At 42.4% G+C, this 16,092-nt stretch overlaps 4 protein-coding genes across 4 annotated transcripts; 3 read left to right on the top strand and 1 right to left on the bottom strand.

The window, feature by feature from the left end:
• Positions 1–5: 5 nt before the first annotated feature.
• On the bottom strand, positions 6–3,696 carry psmb13a (proteasome 20S subunit beta 13a). The gene is made up of 8 exons (XM_076149815.1): positions 3,514–3,696; positions 3,096–3,183; positions 2,551–2,648; positions 2,161–2,301; positions 1,846–1,961; positions 1,454–1,512; positions 1,050–1,201; positions 6–735 (listed from the first exon to the last, which is right to left on the bottom strand). The coding sequence occupies exons 1-8, from the start codon at positions 3,573–3,575 to the stop codon at positions 624–626; spliced, it is 828 nt and encodes a 275-aa protein (XP_076005930.1). The 5' UTR covers positions 3,576–3,696; the 3' UTR covers positions 6–623.
• psmb12 (proteasome 20S subunit beta 12) lies at positions 3,593–6,150 on the top strand. Its single transcript, XM_076149817.1, has 6 exons — positions 3,593–3,719; positions 4,159–4,229; positions 4,515–4,646; positions 4,807–4,936; positions 5,334–5,478; positions 5,749–6,150. Exons 1-6 carry the CDS (start codon positions 3,672–3,674, stop codon positions 5,874–5,876), a joined length of 654 nt encoding a protein of 217 aa, XP_076005932.1. The 5' UTR covers positions 3,593–3,671; the 3' UTR covers positions 5,877–6,150.
• A 367-nt stretch (positions 6,151–6,517) lies between these two features.
• psmb9a (proteasome 20S subunit beta 9a) lies at positions 6,518–9,099 on the top strand. The gene is made up of 6 exons (XM_076149814.1): positions 6,518–6,819; positions 7,008–7,075; positions 7,553–7,684; positions 8,112–8,241; positions 8,455–8,596; positions 8,807–9,099. The coding sequence occupies exons 1-6, from the start codon at positions 6,769–6,771 to the stop codon at positions 8,932–8,934; spliced, it is 651 nt and encodes a 216-aa protein (XP_076005929.1). The 5' UTR covers positions 6,518–6,768; the 3' UTR covers positions 8,935–9,099.
• A 912-nt stretch (positions 9,100–10,011) lies between these two features.
• On the top strand, positions 10,012–14,897 carry tap2a (transporter associated with antigen processing, subunit type a). Its single transcript, XM_076149811.1, has 11 exons — positions 10,012–10,581; positions 10,774–10,888; positions 11,045–11,175; positions 11,269–11,474; positions 11,602–11,799; positions 11,905–12,033; positions 12,168–12,356; positions 12,453–12,626; positions 12,819–12,978; positions 13,664–13,800; positions 14,005–14,897. The coding sequence occupies exons 1-11, from the start codon at positions 10,068–10,070 to the stop codon at positions 14,194–14,196; spliced, it is 2,145 nt and encodes a 714-aa protein (XP_076005926.1). The 5' UTR covers positions 10,012–10,067; the 3' UTR covers positions 14,197–14,897.
• The last annotated feature ends 1,195 nt before the right edge of the window (positions 14,898–16,092 follow it).

The following is a 16,092-nucleotide window of genomic DNA, read 5'->3' as shown; positions in this document are numbered from 1 at the left end:
TAGAATACCGTGGAAAAGTTAATTTATTTCAGCAATTCAATTCAAAAAGTGAAACTCTTATATATTATAGATTCATTACACACAAAGTGGAATATTTCAAGCCTTTATTTGTATTAATTTGGATGACGATGGCTCATGAAAACCTTAAACTCAGTATCTCTGAAAAAATGTATACTGTGAAAAAGTTCAATATTGTAGACTCACATTGTCACACTCAATCAGCTAATTAACTCAAATCACCTGCTGAGGTTTCCTGAGCCTTTAGATTGTCTCTCAGTCTGGTTCAGTCGACTACACAACATGGGGAAGTGACCATATCCTAATTTATTGAGCTGCACCTGTATTTGAAGTTGCCCAATAGCCTTAATAGGGATGCTTCAGAAAGGAAAATATTACAAAAATTCCAGATCAAAGCAAAAATAGGCCTCTGAGTTTGGTCAATATAGTTTTATTCAAATTACTTTTTCCATATTGCAAAAATTATAATCTTGGAGATCAGAAGGTTCATTTCAATAACACTAAGTGTATGATGATATATGATGTCAATGATAAAAACTGATGACTGTTTCTTGCGCTGCTGAATGTGATGAAGTTTGGTGAATGATGAAGCTGAGCGGTTTCTCTCATGCTGTATCCATCCGCTGCACCTTCTCCTGCACAACCTCCAGCTTTATAGGGACAACCTTCTCTGACAGGACTGGTGTGGTCCCTGCACGGTATTTGTATGTCATTTTCCTGTGATAAAGGGAAGGAGAGGGTTTTTAATTACCTCAGAAGTTAATTATTCTTTAAGTGAATGCATTTCAGCAAGACACAAGCCTGTAATGGCAGAATAAATCATTTTTTGCTGACGACTAGGAAGACTGTGTCTGAGTGCAGAGCCCCTTTTCAGATATGTTATTACTTAAAGTACTTACTAAAGGCATTTTATATTGTAATAATAATCTTGTAACACAGTTTACAGTATTGGAGCACACAATTAATCAACATTCAACACAGTTCAATTCCTTATCCAGGATCTGGCCAAAGTCCTGCTCATACTGGCCTACCTGTCGGCTTTATACTCCGACTCCTGGTACGGTCTGATGTAATCAACTCCTTGTCTGGTGATAACACAGATATCGATGTTGTGGCCTGAGCCCAGGTCGTTCATGATGCCCGCGTGGATGGCGACACGTAAAAGATCCTTCGCCTCCTCCAGCTGGAAAAACAGACTCTTAAGTTGAATGTTTCATACATTTCATTTACGGTGGGAGTCGATAGTTTATAGCATTTAAATAAGGCAATTGCTTTTTAGATTATTAAAGAGACAGGAAATACCTCTTATATGTAAAATAATGTTTCTGTTGTATACTGTAATATCCACTATATCTAGGGGAGATAATCATAAGTCCCTACATTTATACTATTTGTAGTTCTTTTACAGTAGAATAGTTAAAACATGCACATGTACCTCCAGATCGGGTTTATACGCATCTTCCAAAATCCCAATAGCAGCCAGATCACCAGATCCTAAACAAAGACAGAATAGTTGGCTAAAACAGAGACAGAATGTGGTCTGTGGGTATAACATATAAAGTTTGTAAGTAATGGAATATATGTATAGAGAAAAAATCTTCAAACATAACACATCTAAGAACATTAAGTAAAGAATTAAAGGGCAATATGTCCAATAAGTGTATTCTATATTTTAATGGTTCATGCACAATGGTGTAAGGACTCACAGGAGTATAGATTATAGACTGATAATGGATCAGTTTATCATATTCCTACATCTGAGAAATCATTATTCATCTGTTAAGGAGTAAATGTGTTTTTAAGGAAAAATTGCATAGTTTTGCATACCCATTGCAAGGTAAGGCATCTTATTCACGCTCCCATATGGCCCCACTGTGTACAGGTGGTTCCCTGTACAATCTACTCCTCCCAGTATAAGATTGGCTCCAATTTGACCATGATACCTGATGACCAGACAAGTGCAAAGCTTGATTAATGTGTTCTCACCAGGGCTGTAACATTAAAGAACATGCTTGCAATATTAAAAATGTTAGAAATTCCATCATCATGCAAAAAATTCTCCCAAATATGTGTGGATATAACACACATTAACATCTTGGCACATCTCCTGATACAGGTATGTGCACGCATGCAAACACACACCTGTACAGCATGTCCTGCAGTATGTTGACGGCCATAACGACACGCGGGTTTCTCCCGCTGTTCAGGGAGAAGATGGTGAGGTTGGAGGAGAGGAGGTCTGTGGTTTTCTCTGTGTCTGCTGCTGTACCTGCTCCACAGCAACTAGAGAGACGCAGAGAAAGACAGAGAGAGTAACAGATTAAAAGGGTGTTTTGATGTTTTATTTTAGATTTAAACCATTTTGCATCATAGGTCGTCATGGCAGTTCATCTCAGTTTCTCTAAAGTAACTTTTCTTGTTACCATCCTGGGATATATAGGAGGAACAAAAACACTTGCTTATATAGAAGTGGATGGGAAATGTTCAATTGTAATTTATAATCAGTAAACAGCTTTAACTTCCCATACTTACTACATATTTGGAGCAATGTAATGGATCTTGGCACACATCTTGTCAGCCACCACTTCACCGGAGGTTGCTCGTGTGTCTGCTCCCAGCAAAACCCCATCCTACACCAAAACACAGCATTGGGTTTGATATTAGCTCAAGTTCGGATTATTTAAGTTACAGTTAAAGTCCTGATGTGGTTTTTGGCAACAGCCTAATAAAGATGGCTTTTTCTAACCCTTAAAATGGAAATGTGCAAAGCGTGAATGACATTTTACATTTACATTTTTAAACATAACACTAATACACGTTATGTATAAACATGTTGCAGCAACAGTGTTCAATTTTACACACGTACTCATATTTGACGCATGTTATCAATCGCTCATCCAAGTTTAACCCATCAGCTCCTTACTATAATAGGTTTTGATGGATGCTTGACAACACAAACTTGTTGGAGAAGTTGGAGAATTATTATTTCCCTTGCAGTGAAACGAGTTCTGTTACCTGCATACCAGACTTGTGATGTGACTGAATGACTGAATGCTACTTTAATATGATAAGATCACCTTGAACACCAATCCTGCTATGGTGGTGCCTGTTTTCATGGGTTTGGGTGCCTGTTTTCCTTCGAGCAGATTATCTAATGCCACATTTCTGAAGAAAAAGAGAGGACAGGTGAAGAAATATGGAGGGAAGGGGAGAGGGAGAGTGAGGGAGAGAGGGGGAGGGGAGAGAGAGAGGCGGGGGGAGAGAGATGAGGGGTGCAGAGTATTAACAGTTGTATTAAAACAAACACGATGTGGCTGAAAAGTGGAAAGATTAAGACAGATTCACCCCCGTTGCTCCTTCGACTTCTTCGTTGTGTAAACGGATAGAATGAAGTTACTTTCACTTTTGTTCCCGGTGAAAACTCGCTGTCGCCAACACTTTTAATTTGAATTATATCTTTATTAATTCACCCAGAACACATCACTAAGCTCTTACCTTGTCGCGTTGTCGAAATTAAACCCGGCTGCGGGAGTTTGGAGGACATTCGATAGCGCCATAGCTGCTGTGCGTCTCCGTGCGTCTCCGTGCGCCTGAGGTCGCTGTTCCGCGCGTCACTGCTTCTGTCTTTCCCTCTTTCGGTTTGGAGTGAAAAAATGGAGAAACGTTGTGCGGACACGCAAGTCAAAGGAGTGAGCACAGGGGTAAGTTAAACACACACAGGGGCGATATTACCGCCATTACATGAAACCGCAGCGCTTATTTACGCGTAAAATGATCCATAAGTCTTTACGCGGACGCACAGCGCAGGTGATGCTTTACCTGATTAATCGCATGTAAACATGTTGATAGCTCATCGATTCATCGTTATGAGTGTTTGGTGTCATACCGTGTTCTCGTGTTTGACCTGGGCGAGTTTATTATTTAGATTTTCAACAATGAAAAGTCGATACACTTTTGTTTTCAGTTATGCCCCCGTCTTAGAACTACAAATCCCAGAGTTCATAGGCTGCACGAGTGAACAAGAAGCAGTGAGACGCGAGCTGGCTTCCTAACGCTGTAACCCATCTTGTAATTACCTTACGTGTCATTTATAATCTATCAGAAACACAACAGTAACATGAGCCTCATCTTCTCTCTCAGACCACCATCCTGGCTGCCACTTTCGATGGAGGCGTCGTCATTGGTTCCGATTCCAGGGCTTCCATGGGAGGGTGAGACATCAAAGCTGTCTTTTGATATTTAAAGCCACAGTTTGTAACTTTGTAGAATTGTCCTAAATCCTCATGACATCCTGCATTGAATGATCCATGAATTGAGTGCTCTTTGAAATATATCATGTCTCTGTAAGTCCACACATGGCTCATATGAGCCCACATGTTCTTTCTCTCTCTCTCTCTCTCTTTTATCCCCCTCTCACTCTCTTCTCTCTCTCTCTCTCTCTCTCTCCCTCTCTCTCTCTCTCTCTCTCTCACCCACCACCTCTCTCTCTTCTTTAGGGAGTATGTATCATCTAAGACCATCAACAAGGTGATCCAGGTTCATGACCAGATTTTCTGTTGCATGGCTGGATCACTGGCAGATGCTCAGGCTGTCATCAAGGCTGCTAAGTTCCACCTGTCTTTCCACTGGTAACACCCCCCACTCCACACACACACACACACACACACACACACACACACACTAACCCGTTGCGGAGCACAGACCACAGCTATCCACACATAGACATATACACATGCATGACTATTCAAAAGTGCACACAAACACACACAATTGTATGCATCCCTATAGTGTTCAGATGGAGACTCCTCCGCTGGTGATAGCAGCAGCTTCCATACTGAAGGATCTGTGCTACAAAAACAAAGATGAGCTGCAGGCCGGCTTCATCACAGCAGGCTGGGACAGGAAGAAAGGACCACAGGTTGGTACAGTTGGTGATGTAGTGCAGTAGTTGTGGTGATACATGGGAGTTCATGAGTTCAAGCCTGAAGTATAAATCATATCCGGGAAAATAAATGTTCTATACCAACAAAGATATTAGAGGGACCGTTGTCTAGTTAATAACCTGTTAAATTTAAACTCATAATTTGCCTTGGTGGAGGTATGTGCTCTCTGAGTGCTGTCTAGTGTGATCAAACAGTGACCCCGTCCATGTCCCTATGACCCTGCACAGGATAGGCAGGGAATGAGAATAGAGACCTCTGTATTGCACTACAAAGCGTCCTGTGAGACATTTTAGAGACTCAAACTTGTTATTACTATTATTAATTTATTTTGACATCTGCTGTACTCGTCTCCTGTGTGCTGTGTGTTCTCAGGTGTACGTGGTGTCTCTCGGTGGGATGTTAATCAGTCAGCCTGTAACCATCGGCGGATCAGGCAGCACATATATCTACGGCTACACTGACGCCAAATACAAACCCAACATGAGCAGAGACGAGTGTCTTCAGTTTGCTACAAATGGTACTGATTTCTTCTCCTTCATGTCGCTAAAATCAAATGATCTGTGCTGTAATGTCCTGGATGTGGATGTATGTGGATTGTTAAACTTGTGAAAAGTTAAATGAGATGTTATATTTGGATTCAGAGGAAGTTTGACCTCAGTAATCTGTGTTTGTCACCCTCTCCCTCTTTCTTTCCTTGATTCGTTCATTTCTTTCTTCTTTCCCTCCCTCCTTCATTACTTCCTGATTTGATTCCTTCATTGCTCCCCCCCCCCTCTCTCTCTCACAGCTCTCTCCCTGGCCATGGGTAGAGACAATGTCAGCGGGGGTGTGGCTCACCTGGTGGTGATCACGGAAGCAGGGGTGGAGCATGTGGTTATTCCTGGCAACAAACTGCCCAAGTTTCATGATGAGTGACGAAGAATGGCTTCGAACAAATGCATGATGGGAATGTTTTTGTAAACCCTGAGCTGTAAACTTAACTTCAACAGGAGTTTACAGAAGTACAACTAATGATACAATGACGTTTCTTGTCAGTGCTTATGTTGCCACTCTCAGTTCTTTAAATAAAATCATCATTTCTATTATGAGATCAAGTCTCTGTTGACTGTTTTTGATGTATTAAAACTATTGCATTACATTTTTAAATGTAGAAATATGTCAAATTCTAATAAAGATTTTTCTTAAAACAGTGCTGCTCATGTCTCCCTTCTCTATTGTTTGAAATGTTACTTTGTATTTGTACATGAACCAGTTCAAGAATTTACACCTCTTGCTTGTTAAGATAGATTTTCAACATTTATTAATTGCTGCATGACAACGTAAGGCTTGATGGTTGGAGACTTGCAGCTCTTCTTTAGTTTAACTTCAGTTATTGATGTATTGCTAAACCTTAAGCATATTCTTATCAGCCAAATATTCAAATATTTTACTTTTGTCGACATAGTTATCAGATTTGAGCGGAAACGTAATAATATAACATGCTGACACATTTAATTCTCACTGCGTTTGTCAGCGTGAATACTTTAGGCGCTGTCTGGCTTCAGTTGACTGGGGCGCGGGGTGACACTGACTTTCAATTTCGATTTAACTCAGGAAAAAATGGAGCCCGTCTAACGCAACAGGGTTGAAAGGGTTGTTTTTGCCAAATAATCGGCGTTACATAGGTCTAAAGCCGTGGAGAAGGTGAAGAATAATTAGAAACTTTAGAAAACACGCTCCATTGTTTCAGTTGTTTCCTTTATTTAAGTAACAGATAGATAATCGTCGCTTATATTGTCGTTAAAACGAGTCTTTGTGACGCATCAGTATGTTTGAAGAAACGGAACCCGAGTGGTTAAACGAGGAGGTGAAGACCGGAGTAAGTACATTTAACACTAATTCATAATCGAGTAACTAGAGAGAATGTTTTAAATAGTGTAACACGGATATTTGACTGCATGTTTATGTGCAACGTAGCTGCACTTCTCCCCGTGGCAACAGGCGGTACTGCCATATGAATGATACAAATGTGATTAACGATTGATTATTTATTGCTTTTACCTACAGACAACCATCCTTGCCATAGAGTTCAATGGAGGGGTCGTGTTGGGATCTGATTCTCGAGTGTCTGCTGGGTAAGTTTGTGTGTGTGTGTGTGTGTGTGTGTGTGTGTGGGCGTGTGTGTGCGTGCCTGCCTGCGTGCGCGTGCCTGCGTGTGTGTGCTTCCTCAACATTTCTAAATGCACATGTCCATCTCTATATGCTGTCATTCTTTAGACACCTGTGACTGGTCCTGGGTTCAAATTCCGCTCCAGCCTCAGTCCTACATACTGTATGTGGCGTGCATGTGTTCCCTTTGTCTGTGTGTGTTTCCTCCTTTTGCCCCCACCATCAACATATGTGCGTTAATTGAATTCTCCTGCCATTGCCCTTGACCAAGGCACTAGGCTGTAGATAAGGAGTTGATTCCTGGGTGCTGCAATGTAGAGGACAGGTTGAATGCAGAGAACAAATGTCCTTGAAAAACTATAAACTTAATAGTTAACTCATGCACAATATCCCTCCATGCGTTTTTTCTTCTCCATCATCTTCATCATCATCCTTCCATGCAGAGCATCAGTGGTGAACAGGGTGATGAACAAACTCTCTCCCCTCCACGACAAGATCTACTGTGCTCTGTCAGGCTCTGCAGCAGACGCTCAGACCATCGCAGAAATCGTCAACTACCAGCTAGACGTGCACAGGTAAAAATCCAGCGATTACCTGAGATAACACCAGATTTAATATCACGTCATGGTCAGTATCAGATAATGGACTTCTCCCTCACTGGTTTTAGCAAGAATACAATTACATGAAAGAACCTGTAAAACCTAAAGCTAAGTTCTAAACTCTTTAAATGCCTTATGCCACTATAACTCCACCAAGAATGTTGTGTTTTTGTTGGTTTTAGTTATTTGTTTGTTAGCGGGTTGACTCCACTCAAAAAAGTAATTAGCTCAGAGAACATATGTGACTTTTCTGACATATAAAACATGTATAGTTTAGAGCCATATTGATATTTTGAACACTATCTACTTTAACCTTCATAAAAAATATTCCAGGCAGGATTTGTTTTTCATTTTTGGGGCTCATGCAGGGTTTCACTGAGTCCTCCTGTGTGTTGTTTGTCAGTATTGAAATTGGCGAGGATCCCCAGGTTCGCTCAGCTGCCTCCCTGGTCAAGAACATCTCGTACAAGTACAAGGAGGAGCTGTCGGCTCATCTCATCGTGGCCGGCTGGGACAGAAGAGCGGGGGGGCAGGTAGGTCTGAGGATCAGGGTCAAGATCAGGATTGGCTGAGGAAAGCGTTTTTAGTTGAGGTGCCCTTTAGCACAAAATGTATTCTTAGTTGCATTCCCTTGTGTAATCCATGCCCAAAACTATAATGTGTTTTTCTTTGCAACTTGGTTTAATTTTATTTACTCTGGTGCAAAATGTCAGTCTTTTAACTTGCTGCCCTTTGGCCTCTACCAGGTGTTTGCCACCCTGAACGGCCTCCTGACAAGGCAACCTTTTGCGGTGGGCGGCTCTGGCAGCTCATACGTCTACGGCTTTGTTGATGCAGAGTATCGTAAAGACATGTGCAAAGAGGAGTGCCAGAAGTTTGTTATCAACAGTAAGTAATTTTCAACAGGAGGAGGATTTAGAGTAAAGTGTTGATATGGAAATGTGCTGTTGCCAGTGGTGGTTGTTGCTAAGAGGCGATCTACTGTAACATCACACTGTGTGAATACTGAATTAAAGAGAACCTGTTTGGATTGTTTCTTATCCACACCTGTCCCCTCGAGGATCAATAAAAAGTGTTTCTTCTCTTTCCCTGTCCAAGCTCTGTCTTTGGCGATGAATCGTGATGGATCCAGTGGGGGCGTGGCCTACATTGTCACCATTGATGAGCAAAGCACCGAGGAGAAAGTCGTTCTGGGAAACGACTTACCCAAATTCTTTGATCAGTGATCAGTTTATAGTTTGTTTCATCTTGAAAGTGCCACTCTTGTGCAATGAATACAATTAGGCTTTTGTTTTCATATGTCGTAGACGAACATGAGACATGCGGTTTTCCAATGCTTTTCACTTACACCTTGTACAATGCAACGAATAAAGAACTGGAGGCATCATGGAGAGACTTTGACATTTTTTTGGACAAAAATAGAGTTTCTGCAAATTAACTGTTTGTTCCTGCTTTCAATTTCACAACATTTCAGTAGCATGAAGCAGGAAAAGAGGCTATTATACCATTACATACTCAGAGATTGTTATGATCCTGGGTTGTGGGGTGTGATTGTGTTCATTTCCTGTTTTATTTTGTATTACCTCCCGTTCTTATTTCCTTTACTTCACTTCCTGCCCTGTGTCTCTTGATGGTTTGCTGGTTTCATCTGTGTCTCCTGATCCTTATTCCTCCTTGTTATTCATTTTTTACTTATATTCCTTTTCAGTTGCTTGCTGCTAGGTTGTCAAGTTACCTTGTTGTTTCCACGTCAAGTCAAATTTATTTATTTATTTCTGCAGCCCAATATCACTTATTTTATCTCAAAGGGCTTCACAGGCCCGCAATAACAAATGTTTCCCAGCCCAAAGCTCTTCAGGGAAACTCCAGAGCAAACCTCAATGTATAAGGAAAAGGGAATCAACCTCGGGAGAAGCAATTCAAAGAGAGATTCCCTCTCCACTAACAGCCGTGTGTGCAATATGACGTTGTTGCCTTGTTTCCTGTGGTTAGTCTGTTTCCAGCATCTGCTTTGTTCCTCACATTTGTTCCTTATTCCTAGTCATTTTTCTGGATTACCTGTTACTTCCCTGCTCATGCTTTTTTTGTTTGTATTTATTGTGTATTTTGTCTTCTTGAAAGGACTAAAGGACCTGATAACAGGACGTTTACGTGCAATTTTCAAATCGCATTTGTACCTTTGCTTATGCATTCGAATACAATAAGGTACTTTCAATGATGTTTCTTCTGCTTCGGTGTTGTTGGTGCGAACTTGATTTCTGAGAAACTCCTTTTCTGTGAGAAAACGAAACTGAAAGTAGATGCGAGCTAAAACACGGTACCCGCTGCAGATCGGGTCATACGAGGACCACTGGACACAATGGAAACAACGATGAGCCGCAAACTCGTCGCTCTGGCCGTCGCAGTTTGCGTGGACATGTTGCTGTTCCACGCAGCGGGATTTGTTGCGCTTCGCGGCGCGTCGTGGCATCTTGTGCGTCTGTGGGTCGCCGCGGTTCTCAGGTGTTTGGCAGTAACTCTGGTAACTCTGCTCACACTCGGGACGCTCAGACCGGTGCTGATCCGGTTCATAGCGGCGCACTGCCTGCTCTCCGCCGTGTTTGAGACGGGGACACAGGCGCTCTACGGGCGCTTCGGAGAGAGCGACTGTGGCTCAGTGGCGGATACGCGCTGCTGGCTCATGTGCGCCGGAGCGTCGTTGGCTGCTGCGCTATTCTGGGAAATCACCATCCCGGACACCAGAGAGGATGAGGCGGCCGGGAAAGAGAAGAAGCAGAAGGCCAGAGATCTGTTCTTGAGGGTCGTCCGCATGTACAAACCGCAATACCCCCTGATGATCGGAGGCTTCCTGTTCCTCTCAGTGGCTGTCATCTGTAAGTGCTGAATGAGATGGTGATGATGGTGATGGTGATTGCAGTGACGGCGATCACGTTGATGAAGTGAATCCTAGACAACAAATGATCATGTTCTTGTTTACTGATGCCTGCGTTTTGTCTACATGAGTAATTTTTGATGACGTCCCAGAAAACCAGGACAGGTTGATAAACGGGTTTATCCATTCTCAGGTGAGATGTTCATCCCATTCTACACCGGGAGAGTCATTGACATCCTGGGCGGTCAGTACCAGTCCAATGAGTTCCTGACTGCGCTCCTCTTCATGGGCCTGTACTCTCTGGGAAGGTGAGAAAAGATGTTTGATGTTAGTTGGCTTTGGTTTGGAGTTATTGATCATACACCGACTTAAAAAAGGCGAAAAACAGCACTCTGGTATTAACATTTAGTGTATTGCATTGTGTGATCTCATTTGTGTGTGTGTGTGTGTGTGTGTGTTTGCAGTTCCATAGGTGCAGGTTGCAGAGGGGGGCTTTTCCTCTGTGCCATCCATGCCTTCACATGCAGAGCCAAAGTCAAACTATTTGAGGCTCTGACCAAACAGGAAATTGGATTCTTCGAGGTCATAAAGACAGGTTAGGGTTGCATAATTGTCCTTAGAGTTGAATTCACAATTTCCCCCTCCCGAAAGGACAAGAGGAAAACACATGTTACTGTTATATGTGTAGGTGATATCACATCCAGACTATCCAAAGACACCACCCTGATGGGAAGGACGGTGTGCCTGAACGTCAACGTGCTGCTCAGAACGCTCATCAAGACGGTGGGGATGATCTCCCTGATGTGGAGTCTTTCCTGGAAGCTCACAGTTGTCGTGCTGATGGAGACGCCTCTCACAGGCTACTTGCAGAACATCTATGACACGCACTACCAGGTAAAAGCAGCTTTAATCAACATATCAAATAAAAAGAGATCTTCTGCGATATATTCTGAGGAAACACTGATTAGGGTTGTACTACTGATGGAGTAATGAGAGATCACATTTTCACTGTCTGTCACAGAGGCTGTTTAAGGCAGTGCAAGACTCGATGGCTGTTGCAAATCAAGCGGCGAATGAGGTGGTGTCTGGAATTCGGGTGGTACGAAGCTTTAACACAGGAAAACACGAGGCCTGCCGCTATGACAGCTTGTTGATGAAGACACACGTTCTCAAGACCCAACGGGACACCATCAGGGCAGTGTACCTGCTTGCACGCAGGGTGAGGAGTTTGGCATAATTCTTGAAACAATGTGAATATTTGCTTAGTGAAAATTTGTGATGTAGCAATATTTACGTGTGTGTGTGTGTGTTTGTGTGTGTGTAGCTGACAGGGTTTGGCATGCAGGTGGCTGTGCTGTATTATGGCAGGCTATTCATCCAGAGGGGACAGATGACCACAGGGAACCTGGTGTCCTTAATCCTCTACCAGTCAAATCTTGGAGACAACATCAGGGTATCAATAAAAATAAATTGAATTATGACTCTCAATATGTTCACTGCATTTTTTATGGCTTTTGTTGTTGTTGTTGCCTTAGTTGTTGTGCTACTCATTAGTTGACCAATTTACCTGTTGCCTCCCTCTTCCAGACAGTCATCTACATCTTTGGCGACATGCTGAATTCAGTGGGGGCTGCTGGGAAAGTTTTTGAATACTTGGACCGCAAACCTCAGGTCAGCTCAGAGGGAAAACTCGCCCCTGATGATCTGGAAGGACGAGTCCGCTTCCAAAAAATCAGATTTTCCTATCCTGCGCATCCTGAAAAAACAGTGCTGCAGGTAAGAGCTGATGTTTGTCTTTGGGTCCAATTTGGACAATTCACGCGGAAACAACATAATTAATTCTCTTGCAATCTCTGCCACCCTTACTACCAGGACTTTTCTGTAGAACTGAAGCCGGGCCAGGTGACAGCTCTGGTGGGTAAGTCTGGTGAAGGAAAAAGTACCTGTGTGAGTCTGCTAGAGCGATTTTACGACCCGCAGGATGGAGAAATCTTGTTGGACAACGAGCCGCTGAAATCCTACGACCACCGCTTCCTCCACAGAAAGGTGAAGTCTGAATGGAAAATAAAAAATCCATAGTTTGCGTATTTGGTCAGGCGATTGACAAATGTTAGCAACATTTATTTGAGTAAAAATGGTGGTTCCAGCTGCTCAAATGTGAGATAAGAGATAATCTTGACCATAAAACAGCACACAGATGATAATGTCACTGAAACGGGCTGATGGTGTGTTTACCAGGTAGCAGTGGTGAGCCAGGAGCCCGTCCTCTTCTCTGGCTCCATCAGACAAAACATCATCTACGGCCTTGCTGACTGCTCATTGGATGAGATCCAGGAAGCAGCACGTAAAGCCAACGCCCATGACTTCATCCAGAAGCTGGCAAACGGCTACGACACAGGTATGAGATTCAAGACTTGACCCACAGCTGCATTGCAAAAGTAATTTTACCAAATTTCAGAACTTTGGGGAAATGTACCTCTGTACTAATCACCAATAGTGTTTTCTTTGTAAGTTGGATCACCTTGGAGTAATTTGTCATTCTCTTAGTTGGCAATAGCACAATGGACCATAACCTTAACCCAGTGGTTCCCAAACGTTTTCTTTCGCGCCCCCCTTATATAGATCAGACGTTTTTCTCATTTTCTCGTTTTTTTCATTCAGTATCGCCACTTATTCATATCGCTCCTCTTCCGCTCCTGCGCTCCCCCCCCCCCCCCCCCCCCCCTCGCTCTGTGCCCCCCCATTTGGGAACAACTGCCTTAACCCATTCAAAGGCCAACAGACCTAAATGATCTGAAAGTCATCACATTTTGTAAAATCTTGAGTGTATCACTTAATCATTTCTATTCTTATCAACAAACATAGGAAGCATTTATTCATCTACTTTCAGCGTTTAAGGGAATTGAGAGAACAATGCTTTTGTACTGCCTGAAATAGGAGGATTATAAATAGTTTGAGACAGCTAAACAAAAGAGGTTAAAACATGTATTGAAGTATTGTTGAAGAATCATATGAAATGATGAAAGCGTGTTTGAGCACATCGATCCTCTGTCTGATATGTGTCTCCTCTGTGTCTTTGTCAGACGTGGGTGAGGGGGGCAGTAAGTTATCAAAGAGTGAGAAGCAGCGGATTGCCATCGCTCGAGCTCTGGTCAGGCAGCCACAGGTCCTCATTCTAGATGAAATCACCAGCTCCCTGGACACGGAGAATGAAACCAAGGTATGGCACAGATGTTCAGCTGGTGGAAGCTGTACCAGTATGTAGGATGGCATGGCAACTATGAGAGGCAGTGGAGTAAATCGAAGTAGTGCTTAGATGTTGAGAAGTACATTGTTAGATTATGGTTGATTTATCAAATCTGATATACAATACATGCTGGAAATTGTGCTAATGAAATACTTATATGTCACTGGCTGTGCACAGGTTCACCAGGCCCTGGCTTGTGGTCCCAGACAGACCCTGCTGGTGATCGCTCACAGTTTGAAGACTATTGAGAAGGCGGATCAGATAGTTGTGGTCGGTGACGGCTCAGCTCTGGAGCGAGGGACTCACCAGGAGCTAATGGAGATGAAGGGGAACTATTACAAACTGAGAGAGAATCTGTTCTCTGAGTGAAACCATGTGCTTTCACCGGAGCTGTAGATTCATGTAAAGCTGGGCAGACACTGTATGACGACAGTAACATCAATTCACAATAAACTCACCTGTTCTACCTGGGCACAATTTCTGTAATCACGCTGTGCAGTCCGAATCAGTCACACTCAGATGTTTCATCCAAAAGGTTTTATGCAAACAGCAGCATGTTGGTAATGTTATTCTCAGAATTGTGGGGAAAGTAGACTGCAAAACTATGGACACTGACAGTCAGCTCACCACAATATCTGCCTTGCCAGAAATCTGATGACCTCACTTAAAATGTCTGCCCAGCTTAAGACACCTGTTGAGGATTTTTGTACATTATGAGATAGTATTGTAAATATGACAAACGTATGCTTAGACTTAAGAATCAGTTCATTATATAGCCCCAGAGGGTAAGTTTGGTTTGCAGCAAAAGCCTATCAAAAACACAATTTAAGACCAACATGACACATTGTGCATATATACTGTATATGACTCATTATACAAACAAATACAAGGTATTGATTTAAAAGCGGTCTGTTCTGATTACTGAAGTCTTTGTATTCTATACTTTGTTTCTGTTTCTGTAACTGTTGCGTTTCTTCTGTCTTGTATTTGATATAGATTGTGACAGTGCAGCACACAGATGAGACCTGAGTATTGATCCATTAATGAATAAATAACAGATTGATAACATATTTTCATGATGAAAAATTGTGAACATTTATTTATGATGATTGGGTATAAAGGTTGTTTATGGGTTGTTCTGACCCCTTTGTGCGTATTGCTGAGATGTGGCTGTCGAATGCGCTTTAGAAAACTGAGCAGACAAATGTGAAGTACTTCCTCATAGAGTGACAAACATCATAACCTAACAAAAATAAAACAAAGGCGAAGGACAAACAGAAGTCACACTTTCAATTTCTCAGTTTTGTACTTTTTACAACAGCACTAAATGTTACCGGTAAGCACCTCAGTTGTTATTGTGTCACCTTTTACCCTGAGCTGCCATGGAAAGTCCCGAACTACATGATTTATTTATTTTTTTAATGCTGTCTGGAATGCTGCCTGGTGAAGTGCCTCACAGATTGCAAAGGTGCAACCAGCTCACGCCGCATTGTGTAAAACCACCACCACCCTCTATCGACAAGAATCCGCTTCAACATTAGTTGCTTTTGCTGCCATTTCACGTGAGACCTCATGTATCCACAAAATGGAGAACGAAATCACGTGGTCCACAGAAGATCGACTCCTGTAAGTCTATGGTGTGAATCTATAATGAAACTCCCCAATATAACACTGATATAACAAATGGCAGAGGGCAATTAAGTATGATTAAATAATGAGTCTGATACATTAAGAAGCGAGCACAGGCTGAAATGGTACTAGTAGTATTTGAATTCCTTTGGGTGTTATTGTGCAATAATTTAGACGATTAGAACTTCAAATTCCAGGTTGCCAACATGAAAACAGGGCTCTCATTCATCCTTCATTAACCGCAGCGAGTTTGGAGAAAGTTAGTATACACTCTGCTGAATCGATGACTCATTCATAGCCGCTCAACATCAACAATTATGCGCTCTCCTTTTGCGTTATAAAGGTAGGAGAGCACAAAGAGGAAATGCCGTGCCAGCACTTGTCGCCATTTTAGGACAAATCTCTAACTCAAAATGGCTGACAGGTAAGGTACAAGGCATGTCTTGCCTAACCACTCCTGCACCATTATCATGCCGAGCTGGAAAGTCCCTCTCATCTCTCTTTCACTTTCACTTACTTTTGTTTTTCATTGGCAGCCAGACAACTGCCAAGCCCTGGGTGTGATGACACAAAGCAACATAGTTTGTATGTACCATAGGCTGTATGTGATTTGTTCCAAGTGTAGTGGTGGTGTTA

Source organism: Genypterus blacodes, unplaced genomic scaffold (genome assembly GCF_046128005.1).
Source record: "Genypterus blacodes isolate CSIRO-AG114 ecotype Tasmania unplaced genomic scaffold, CSIRO-AGI_Gbla_v1 ptg000048l_1, whole genome shotgun sequence".
NCBI lineage: Eukaryota > Metazoa > Chordata > Actinopteri > Ophidiiformes > Ophidiidae > Genypterus > Genypterus blacodes.
The sequence above is the reverse complement of the archived record's forward strand: the minus strand, read 5'-3'. Positions and strand labels throughout refer to the sequence as shown.

Coding starts and splice junctions, on each gene's coding strand:
- psmb13a (XM_076149815.1), bottom strand. CDS start 3,575: ATGGCGCTATCGAATGTCCTCCAAACTCCCGCAGCCGGGTTTAATTTC. Junction 3,184..3,513: donor AATTTCGACAACGCGACAAG/GTAAGAGCTTAG, acceptor CTTTTTCTTCAG/AAATGTGGCATTAGATAATC. Junction 2,302..2,550: donor TACATTGCTCCAAATATGTA/GTAAGTATGGGA, acceptor GCGTCTCTCTAG/TTGCTGTGGAGCAGGTACAG.
- psmb12 (XM_076149817.1), top strand. CDS start 3,672: ATGGAGAAACGTTGTGCGGACACGCAAGTCAAAGGAGTGAGCACAGGG. Junction 4,647..4,806: donor TTCCACCTGTCTTTCCACTG/GTAACACCCCCC, acceptor GCATCCCTATAG/TGTTCAGATGGAGACTCCTC. Junction 4,937..5,333: donor ACAGGAAGAAAGGACCACAG/GTTGGTACAGTT, acceptor GTGTGTTCTCAG/GTGTACGTGGTGTCTCTCGG.
- psmb9a (XM_076149814.1), top strand. CDS start 6,769: ATGTTTGAAGAAACGGAACCCGAGTGGTTAAACGAGGAGGTGAAGACC. Junction 6,820..7,007: donor ACGAGGAGGTGAAGACCGGA/GTAAGTACATTT, acceptor TTTTACCTACAG/ACAACCATCCTTGCCATAGA. Junction 8,242..8,454: donor ACAGAAGAGCGGGGGGGCAG/GTAGGTCTGAGG, acceptor GGCCTCTACCAG/GTGTTTGCCACCCTGAACGG.
- tap2a (XM_076149811.1), top strand. CDS start 10,068: ATGGAAACAACGATGAGCCGCAAACTCGTCGCTCTGGCCGTCGCAGTT. Junction 11,475..11,601: donor TCTATGACACGCACTACCAG/GTAAAAGCAGCT, acceptor TGTCTGTCACAG/AGGCTGTTTAAGGCAGTGCA. Junction 12,034..12,167: donor ATCTTGGAGACAACATCAGG/GTATCAATAAAA, acceptor TCCCTCTTCCAG/ACAGTCATCTACATCTTTGG.